The sequence below is a fragment of the Cervus elaphus genome, chromosome 15 (genome assembly GCF_910594005.1).
Source record: "Cervus elaphus chromosome 15, mCerEla1.1, whole genome shotgun sequence".
NCBI classification, from domain to species: Eukaryota; Metazoa; Chordata; class Mammalia; order Artiodactyla; family Cervidae; genus Cervus; species Cervus elaphus.
Window position 1 is genome coordinate 6,995,753 of NC_057829.1, and position 10,869 is coordinate 7,006,621.

The 10,869-nt window shown below is 51.6% G+C and overlaps 1 protein-coding gene across 2 annotated transcripts; it reads left to right on the top strand.

Moving 5' to 3' along the window:
- The first annotated feature begins 3,217 nt into the window (after positions 1-3,217).
- Positions 3,218-9,169, top strand: IRF2BP2 (interferon regulatory factor 2 binding protein 2). Of its 2 annotated transcripts, none has more exons than XM_043925414.1 (2): positions 3,218-4,954; positions 5,557-9,169. In XM_043925414.1, the coding sequence occupies exons 1-2, from the start codon at positions 3,904-3,906 to the stop codon at positions 6,270-6,272; spliced, it is 1,767 nt and encodes a 588-aa protein (XP_043781349.1). In that variant the 5' UTR covers positions 3,218-3,903; the 3' UTR covers positions 6,273-9,169. The 2 variants fall into 2 exon arrangements, with proteins under 2 accessions (XP_043781349.1, XP_043781350.1); XM_043925415.1 differs by having other exon boundaries at positions 3,772-4,906.
- The last annotated feature ends 1,700 nt before the right edge of the window (positions 9,170-10,869 follow it).

Below are 10,869 nucleotides of genomic sequence, written 5' to 3' on the forward strand. Positions count from 1 at the left end.
GAGAATCATTTCTTTACACCGCCCTGTCATCTGCCAGTACGGGGCTGTGGTGTGTTAACAAGAGCATCTCAACTGGAGTGAGCTCCAGGGTTCAGATTCAGATTTTAGATGTTTAATGCTCACTCAGGGGAAACCTGTGCAGGGGCTGGATTTGTTCTACCCACTGAGCTACTGCTTAGAACTGCTCTGTTTGGCTTACCTTCAGTCACTTCCCTAATGCCAGTTTTGGAGAGTAGCATACTGAATGGCTTTCCTTTTGCTTCTAAGCTGCAATTTTTTTTTTTTTTTTTAATGTTAGAAATTAGAGCTGGAAGGAAGACTGTTGCTCCATCTTGTCTCAGCAGGAGTGTTCCCCATAGAATATTCCTTTAGTTCTTAATACAAATTGCAGCATTTCAGCATTCTGCTAAAAAGCCAGCTTCAACCCACTGACCCACCAACACTTCACCCGGCATCAGCCTGTCTGGCCACATAGGAATGTGTAGGAGGACACCACAGCCAACCTGGTAACCTTGACTTGGAGTGGCAGAGATGATCATAGTTCTCTTTTGAGAAGATCTGGGGCCTTTTAAGCAAGAGGGCAGAGTCTACGTGACTAAAACATACCAACTTCCTCTTTCATAAGTCATCACATGATGAACTACAATTACAATTCCTGCCTTGTCTCTGCGAATTGCAGACGCATTGCCTCACCCTAGAAACCCTGCTCCTGTGTGTGGAGGAGGCGGCTCTAACTGCTGCGGCAGCCGCTTGGAAGGGCTCCAACTCCAGTCTGTGCCGGGAGGGAGGGCGGTGGGTGGAAGAGGAAAACAAAGCTCTGTTTACTTAGCATACATCGATAAAGCTGCTTCGGAGAGACATGAAAGGCCAGGCAGCATGAAAGACTTTTGATACAATATAAGGAATTGCTGCTCTGGATCCATGGCCAGCCTTAACCCCCTTGATTCCGGATCCTTTTATGGCAAGAGAAACCAGAACTAAAACAAACCTCTCCATTTTCCACTGGGCATTTCGTTAGGGAAGTTACAACAACTTGAGGTTTCAACACTAAACTGGCAGTGTAAAATAAAAAGGAAATGCTCTTCATTTGGAGAAGAAAAGCTCTGTTCCATAAAAACCCTGACTTAGTACCCCTCAAGGCAGAATTTGGAGCTGTTTCTATTTTGGGATAGAGCGACAGGCTGTCCCACGAGGATATTACAGTGCCTGCCTGCTCACAGGTAAATGAGTAAAATTAGGCCGTGGCTGTAACCCCGGGTTGTTTTCTTTTAATATTTCCATCCCAGCCTACTGAGGCCACTTCCTGGGGAGTATCGAGATGGCTCATCTCTCTCCAGCACAGAGCCTGGGCCTCATTCCCTTTGGTTAGTGGCCTACTGGCTGAAGTCACATGCTAGGAGAGGCTCTGGGTCTCCTATGAGAGTGACAGGTCCTGAAAGCGGTGCACGATAGCAAGGACCAGGTGTGGCCAAACCCACAGGCACCAGTTGCTGGGGATCGGGGTCTATGCTCCCAGCTAGGAAAGGGTGGGGCAGGATTGTAATTGCAGGGCAAGATCCGGGAGCAGATGGGGAGACCTTTACGGAGGCGCACCTTCTCTGGAAATCCCAAGAAGACATTCAGGCTTTGCCTGCAAAAACGTTTAGGTCTGGCATTACATTTTCTGTGCCATTTTCGAACAGGCTTTCTCATGTGCTTTAAGCAGCTCCCTCCACTGTTTCTCTAAGGGTGTTTTTCCTCTTCCCTGTGGTTAATCCTTTGAGGCAACCTGGCATTTTCAATAGCAACAACTAGAGAGAAACGTCAGCAGGATTTTTTTCTCTCTTTCCACCTACCAATCCAGTTGTAGGGAAGATAATATAATTAGTACCCTGTTCTTCCCACACTTAACCAGCTCATTCCAGTCTCAGGGAGAGAGGTGGGTCTGTTTTCCAACAAAGGAAGCTCGGGAGGCCGCCCTTCCAGAGCTGAAGTGTAAAGGTCCCAACTGAGCGTGACTAAGCCCCCGTCTATTAGTCAGGAAGACTAACGACCAGCCAAAAGTGATTTACCATAACACACGCCAGCTCCTCCTCCCGATAAAAGTGTGAAACTCAAGTGCTCAATTCAGTCTGGGCACAGCCTGTGGCTGCCAACGGTGGCAGAACGCGGCGAGACTGGCTGGCTCTGCACCCACATGTCGCCTTCGCGCCAGGCGGGTTTGCACCCACCTAAGCCCAGCCTGGGCCGTGTGGTGGGCTCGAGGTCGCCCCTGCCCGCGCCGTGGGGCCGGGAATGCCCGAGATCTGCCGGGTCCGCGCGACCCGTGTGCCAGCCAGCCGCTCACCCCCAAGCGCGCGCGGACCCCGCCGCCGCTCGTGCCCGTGCCCCGCGCCACCTGGAGTCCAAGTTTGGCCCCGCGGACGGGGCCTGGCGAACTAGAGTCGCCGGCGGGGGGCGGAGCCTGCGCGGTGACGCGGCCGCTCTGGCCGCTGACCCCGGATCCCTGGAATGTGCATTCGTTCAATGGAGCCGCCAGTGCCAGCGGCGCCGAGTCACGTCTGCGCTGAGCGTGCGCACTCGGCGGCGGCGGCGGCGCACGCGGCCCGCGGCCCCGCTCCCACGTCACGCGGCCGCCGCGCGAACCTGCGCCAGGCGGCCGGGACCCTCGCGCGGTAGCGCGGGCCGGGTGGGAGGGAGAGCGGGGTCCATCGCGCTGTGCTGCCGCTCCCTCCCGGAAGGGCTCCGGGAAGCGGCGGGTGGACTCGATCCTAGGCCTGCGAGCACGCCCTCTTTTAGTAAAACTTCAGGGGACTGGCGGCGCCTGTGTCCTCCCCAAGACACATGCGAGTGTAAAAGCACTTGCCGAAGAGTTCAAATAAAGCTCCTTAAAAGATGTTTAAAAATGGACAGAACCAAGTTACAAAGTGCCCTTGCTTTTCAAAACACGAGTTTTACACGGTTTGCTCTAAACGGACCTGGAGAGGAGGGAACTCGGCCCGAGTGGTCGAGGTAGTGGAGCGGGTGGAGGGAAGCAAGCTGCGCCAGCCACGCGTTCACGTCGGGGACACAGGCCGCGGCGCGGACGGGAGGGCGGGCGCAGAGGAGCCGGCTCTCCCAGCAGCGCCCGTTCTGCGGCGGGGGGAGGGGGAGGGCGAGGGCGCGGGGGAGGGCGGGCGCGCGCGCGAGGGGAGGGGGCCCGCGCAGGCGCCTTGCGAGGCTGTCGAAGAATCAAGTCTGTAGAAGTGGAGCGGCCGCGGCGGCAGCAGCAGCAGCGACGGCGGCGGCGGAGCTGAGGCGGGCTGGGCGCTGACGCGGGCGCTGGAGAGCGGCGACGCCAGGAGCTGTGAGAGAGCAGCGGAGCGACCCGGGGTCCGCGCCGCGCCCGAGCTCCGCGCCGCCCGGCCGCCGCCGCCGCCGCCCCGGCGCGGCATGCCCCGCCGCTCGGGCTGAGCCTGCCCCGGCGGCCGCCCCCCGCCCCCCGCCCCCCCAGCCTCCCCGCCCCCCCGCCCCGCACTCCGCGCCAGCTGCCGCCGCGACCTGCTGCGCTCCCCCGCGTCCGCGCGGCCCGTCTTCGCCCCGGTCTGGAGGCCAGCCGCGGCTCCAGCCGAGCCCCCGCCGCCGCCGCCGCGCCCGCCGCGCCGCGCCGCCCCGCCGTCCGCCCGCGCCGGCCGGGGGGACGTGCTGCCGCGGCTGCAGCCCCTCGCCCCGCGCCCGCCGCCCCTCGTGCACCGGGGGCGCTGCGCGGGCGCCGAGCCTTCGCGGGCTTTGCCGCCGCCGCCGCCGCCTCTGCGGCCGCCGCCGCCGCTGGTGGGGGAGACGCGGGGTTGGGGGGGGAGGAGGGCGCGCGTGGTGCCGGCGGGTAGCGGCGGCGCCCCCTCCTCCTCCGCCGCCTCCTCCTCCGGCGCCGCGGGCTCCTCGGACATGGCCGCGGCGGTGGCGGTGGCCGCCGCGTCCCGGCGGCAGTCGTGCTACCTGTGTGACCTGCCCCGCATGCCCTGGGCCATGATCTGGGACTTCACCGAGCCCGTGTGCCGCGGCTGCGTCAACTACGAGGGCGCCGACCGCGTCGAGTTCGTCATCGAGACGGCGCGGCAGCTCAAGCGGGCGCACGGCTGCTTCCCGGAGGGCCGCTCCCCGCCCGGCGCCGCGGCCCCGGCTGCCGCTAAGCCGCCGCCGCTCTCGGCCAAGGACCTTCTCCTGCAGCAGCAGCAGCAGCTCGGCCACGGCGGCCCCGAGGCCGCCCCGCGCGCTCCTCAGGCCTTGGAGCGCTACCCTCTGGCGGCCGCCGCAGCCGAGCGGCCCCCGCGCCTGGGCTCCGACTTCGGCGGCAGCCGCCCGGCCGCCGCCCTGGCCCAGCCGCCGACGCCGCAGCCGCCGCCTGTGAACGGCATCCTGGTGCCCAACGGCTTCTCCAAGCTGGAGGAGCCGCCGGAGCTGAACCGCCAGAGCCCGAACCCGCGGCGCGGCCACGCCGTGCCGCCCACCCTGGTGCCGCTCATGAACGGCTCGGCCACACCGCTGCCCGCCGCGCTCGGCCTGGGCGGCCGTGCCGCCGCCTCGCTGGCCGCCGTGTCCGGAGCCGCGGCCGCCGGCCTGGGCTCGGCGCAGCCCGCCGAGATGGGCGCCCACAAGCGGCCGGCGTCCGTGTCGAGCAGCGCGGCCGCGGAGCACGAGCAGCGCGAGGCAGCAGCCAAGGAGAAGCAGCCGCCGGCGGCCTCGCACCGCGGTCCGGCCGACAGCTTGTCCACCGCGGTTGGGGCGGCCGAGCTGGGCACCGAGGGCGCAGGCAAAGGCCGCGGGCCGGGCGAGCAGGACTGGGTCAACCGGCCCAAGACCGTGCGAGACACGCTGCTGGCACTGCACCAGCACGGCCACTCGGCGCCCTTCGAGAGCAAGTTTAAGAAGGAGCCGGCCCTGACTGCAGGCAGGTTGTTGGGTTTCGAGGCCAACGGGGCCAACGGGTCTAAAGCAGGTAGGGGCAGCTGTGGAGTGAGGGGATCTAGGGGTGAAGCGGGGCCTGAGAGCCGAGAAGGGGGTGCTCTTCTTATTGGCCGTTCTCCCCCGGCCCAGAAATAGCAAACATCCAACTTCCTGATCTGCTCTAGGCGGAACCAGTGCTTAGTGGCAACGTGTTCCTCTGCTGAAGCAGCATAACAGAGATGAGTCAGAGGGCCCGATAGGCAGCGACACAGGGCTTTCCTTTCCCAGCACATTCCTGGACGCCAGCTTGAGGGCACCAATCACCTTTTAACCTGAGAGTTGGGGGTGGGGGCGTTAACTCATGTGCACAGGGCAGCCTGGGTACATGCAGGCGTGTGGAAAAACAGGCAGTGCTGTCCGTGCCATTTTCCGTGCCCTTTTTTTTTTTTTTTTTAACTGCTAGACTGCCTCGGAGCCTTGTCAGTCTAAGTGGTTTAAGTTGCACGTGCTCTTGAAACTTGGTTTTTCTGTACCCGCTTTTGGAGAATAGAAATTCTTCAGCAGGTTGTGTTACGTGTTAGTGAAAAGAAAGATCCTTTTTAGTGCACGTTCATTTATTTCTTTTTTTCCCCTTTTCTGTCTTTGTTCTTCCAGTTGCAAGAACAGCAAGGAAAAGGAAGCCTTCTCCTGAGCCAGAAGGTGAAGTTGGGCCCCCTAAGATCAATGGAGAGGCCCAGCCGTGGCTGTCTACATCCACAGAAGGGCTCAAGATCCCCATTACTCCTGCATCCTCTTTTGTGTCGCCACCACCACCCACTGCCTCACCTCATTCCAACCGGACCACACCGCCTGAAGCGGCCCAGAACGGCCAGTCCCCCATGGCAGCCCTGATCTTAGTAGCAGACAATGCAGGGGGCAGTCATGCCTCGAAAGATGCCAACCAGGTGCACTCCACCACCAGACGGAACAGCAGCAGTCCACCCTCTCCGTCCTCTATGAACCAAAGAAGGCTGGGCCCCCGAGAGGTGGGGGGCCAGGGGGCAGGCAGCGCTGGAGGACTGGAGCCAGTGCACCCCGCCAGCCTCCCGGACTCCTCTCTGGCCGCCAGCGCCCCACTGTGCTGCACGCTCTGTCACGAGCGGCTGGAGGACACCCACTTTGTGCAGTGCCCTTCTGTCCCTTCGCACAAGTTCTGCTTCCCCTGCTCCAGACAAAGCATCAAACAGCAGGGAGCTAGCGGAGAGGTCTATTGTCCCAGTGGGGAAAAATGCCCTCTTGTGGGCTCCAATGTCCCCTGGGCCTTCATGCAAGGGGAGATTGCAACCATCCTTGCTGGAGATGTGAAAGTGAAAAAAGAGAGAGACTCGTGACTTTCCGGTTTCAGAAAAACCCAATGATTAATCTTAACTAAAACTGCTTGAATTGTATATATATCTCCACATATATATATATCCAAGACAAGGGAAATGTAGACTTCATAAACATGGCTGTATAATTTTGATTTTTTTGAATACATGTGTTTCTATTTTTTTTTTTTTTGACGACAAAAGGTATGTACTTATAAAAGCATTTTCTTCTTTTGTTAACGTTATTAGCATATCTTTGTGCTTTATTATCCTGGTGACAGTTACCGTTCAATGTAGGCTGTGACTTGCGCTGCTTTTTTAGAGCACTTGGCAAAGCAGAAACGCTTCTAGCTGTATTTGTATGCACTTATTTTAAAAAGAAAAAAAAAAGCCAAATACATTTTCTGACATTGTAAGATTGCCTTACTGTCTGTTATTCTTTACTGCTGGCCCCTTTCTCAGGCTGGAGGCCAATTGGTGGAGAAGGAAAGGAAATGAGGAAAGGGGCACTGTTGTGAAGTGGGCATGCCACTGAGAAATTTCAGCAAGTTCCCCCCAAACCTTGCCCTTTTAGAGTAACAGGAAATCGATTGTGAATCTTTCTCGATTTTGTTCTTAAAGTTCAGTTGTTAGGTTATTGATGACTGCCTGAGAGTTGCTGCTGAGAGATTTTCAGGACTGTGGGGGGGGTTTTTTGGGGGGGTGGAGGTGACTATTTTTTTTTAAGGCAGAGTTGACCACTGTTCACTGCCCATGTGATCAGTTGTAAGATGACAATGCTGCATGCTAGTTGGTTACATAATACACAATCCAGTGACTCAAGACAGTGATAACGGTTGTTGGTGGGGACAAGATGGCACTGCCATCTTTGCATGGAGCCTGGCTCTGCAGCGCCACTTGATCTTTTCAAACCCCTTGGAGCTCTGTCTGTCGTTGCTGTGGTCGTTTCCTTTGAAAAGAATTGAAAGAGAAGTTACAGTCCAGGTGAACTGGAGATTGTGGGATTGGTTTCGTTTCCGTTTTGTGTTTTGTTGTTTTATCATTTACCTGTAGCGCTATTGCTGTTGATATGATCACCTACACCCTGTTTCTAGTGAGTGCTAAATACAGTATGGTACAATGACAGTAACAGCGTGGGGTGCTGCCAGGACTGCCCATGGGCATATCAGTGACAGCCCAGATGGGGGTGGAGGAAACCTGTAATTTCTTTCTCACATGTGTTTGAAATACCAAGTGAATAATACTGTTCTTCTGGACAAAAATGATAAACTAGCAAAAATTAAAGAACGAGTTTTACATTATAGACAGGCCCCACCTCTCAAACTCTTTTTAGAAGCCTTTTGTAAACTAATTTCTTCTGATCACTATTTTGCATCAGTAAAATGATTTTTTTTTAAACCAATAAATCATCAGTTATTAGAAATAGTTGTCTCACAGTGATACTGGTTTTTCTTTTGTGCTGTTATGATTTAACATTGACAGGAACACTACTTTAAATCCTTTTATGTTCAGGTGTTTGTAACTTGGCCCTATAATTAGGCTGAATCATGGCTTCGAGGTCTACAACTTCTGTGTATGGTTCACAACCAAGCTTTTAATTTGAAAATACAGATTGTTACCCATTTTGGATTAACTTTTTCAGTTGTGTTTTTGTCTTTCTTTTTAAAATTGCTCAAATATTTTTTAATGGTCGAGTTATTAACACTTGAAAATCAGATACTGCACCAAATACAGTATTTTTTTCATGGTGTTTTTAATGAGTGCACCTATTATTAATGCTGTGCAAATTCATGTTACCGGTCATTGTTATATTACAAACAGACTTGCATGATTAACCAGTTTGTTGTTACACTTTTTTTTAAAAAATTGGAATATCTATGACTCAGATCAGACTGGTTTCTCTTATGTAAATGCACACATGCAGAAACACAGTCGATTTTACATGCCCATAAAGACATTTGTAAAGAATTCAACTTATTATGGTCTGTTGTATAAATGTGTATCTAGGCACTTTATTATAAACTGGAGTTTGACCTCATAGACATTACAAGTTGATCAGTCATTTGACCTAATTTGTGGTAGCTATCTGTATGTTTTGCAATCTTTATACAGATAAGCTTTCCAAAAGATTAATAAAGAACCATCCTGCTGTTTTGAATAAGTCTCTCCAGCTGTGGAAAAGACAACCTATGGTTTCTCTGCGCTGGTGTTCAAGAGGGAGAATTTAAACAGCTTTAAAGGGGCTGCATGTTGAGTTTACTCCTATTGAAAAATAAGAGTCCGACTGGCCCTTGGGTGGCCTTGTAGAAGGCTTGCAGCTGGAAAAGTGTTGGTCTGGGTTACTTCTCTGGCATTCTCTGAAGTTAGAAGAAGTTAGCACTGGGACGTGGGTTTGATTCTTTGCTGTGCTGCTGACAGTGCAGAGATTCTCCGCAGCTGGATCAAGATGTCAGAAAGCTACTGACTGTACATGGGCAGTATCAGATTTCAAATCCTAATATTTCAGCTGTGCTTTTAATACTCAAAATATTAGGGGATGGGGTGTTGAAGCTTTCCCTTTTTTTGCTTTAACAATTTATAGAATTTAACAGATGTACTGTCTTTCATGTGGCCTCACGTTAAAAGTTATAAGAACGTACACATGGTTTACAACTTTATTACTAGATACCTTTCCTTGGCCACCAAGTATTTTAAAAGTGTGCCACCTTTTAACCTTTACTTTTTTTTTAAGTTGAAGGTGATACTTTTTCTATATATGATGAAACTCATGTCAACTAAAGTGAGTGTAATCTCAGATATCAACATTATTTTAAAATCACGCTATGGAAATATCACCTGCATTCTGTCATTTGTCAGATTTACAGTACTTTTTTTTTCTTTAACTTTTAGCATTAAATAAAAATAAAATTGGGAGCACTGAACATTTTCTGAGGCCTTTTTAATTGTTTAAAGTAAGCTTAGAGTGGCTCTTGTTTTAATCACCAGTGGCAATGTGACCAGAGGATGTGTGGGTTTGGGGTTGGGGTTTGACTGAACCAGCAGGAGAAAGGCAGGAGATAAAAGACATGAAACAAAAAGGCAACTGATGGAAGGAGGAAGAAAGTGCTAGGGACTGGGGAAAGGGCAACTGGATAGGGGAAGCAGATAAAGAGAAGAGCTGAACAAAGTACAGCCAGAAAAGCACTTGTTTACTTTTCAACTTGCAGTTCAGCCAGCCATTCTGCAATAGATTGGAAAGAGAAGATAGTGACGACATTGAAAAGATTGTCAAGACACGGAGTTGCTCACTGGAAAGCAGTGGAAGAAAACAGCAATGTTAGGCCAGAGAAAATTCACTGCAGACAGAAGAGAAAGAAAAAAGCCTACCTTTTGGAAAGCTTTGGAATAAATTCACAAGCCAAAGCCATGTGTGAGCTTTACTGATGCCCTGAAACCTAAATTTATAAATGGAGATAAAAGGTGGAAAGCACCAAGATAGAGATATTTTTAACAAACTCCTGTCTACTATCACATAGTAAGAAATTTCCTAGATGTTTGCAGCTTTTACTCTTCTTATTGATTAATGGCTTGGCAGACTTCTCTACAAAAGGAACTTTTGGAACTACAGTTTTCAAGATCAGGTACACACAGACTATATGTTTTAAATTAAACAGCAACAGTTAATGCATAGTTAGTGGTGGCCCAATAACTTCGGGAGTCCATGACTATATATGCATTTTAATGACTTTTTAATTAGCCTATTTAAGGGCATTTTTAAGAAACAGTATCAAGTTATTTCTAGATTATAATATACAATGTGATGTTCCATTTATTAAGCTTAAAAGAACTGCTAAACTGTTAGTCTTCTTAAAGGTGCTAAATTTTATTTTCAGTGAAACTGAAAATAGTGCAGCTTGCAGAAGTCATTTTTATCATTTGAAAAGCGCCTCCCAAAGTAAACTGTGATGATTGCATTGTTTCCAGTTTAAAAAAAAACAAAACACCAATCTGACCCCTTGATGTGGCAGATGTCTTTGTTTATTCTCCAAAGCAGGGGGGAAATTGAAGGGAAAACATGGAGCTCCTTTTAATTCCTAGACTTTTTAAGTCCCCCCATTACTCAAAGTTGTTTTGCATATGATTTATAGATGGTTTTATTTGGTTAGTGAAGAGTAGAATGTTTCTCTTCCTGATTCCAAAGTGTATACGTGGAATCATTCAGAAAAATGTTCAGTCGTGTGTAGGCCACTGAAGTACTGAGTCACCCTTATTTGCTTGCCTTTTCTTCATAAGAAACAGTGAGAGGACACGCCTTTCCTCTGTCACAGACCAAGGGCAGAGGCACCAATGAATGGAATATAGATTTACCTACTTCATCATCTGGAGTTCTAGAAATGGGGGTGGGGGGGGTGGTGAGGCAGGAGTGGGGATGCTTTTTAACTCCTTCAATGCCACTGCTTAGGCCTCTGACAGCAGTAGTATTGACTACAATACAACTGGTTACAATTCAATAAAAATTATGGGTGTAACTTCTCTGATTGTCAAACTATCTAGATCTTTTGCTGCAGTTTCTTTTAATAGCCTGCATTTCCCTCAAATGTTAGGAACCCTACACAGGCATTTAAAAGGCACAAAAATACAC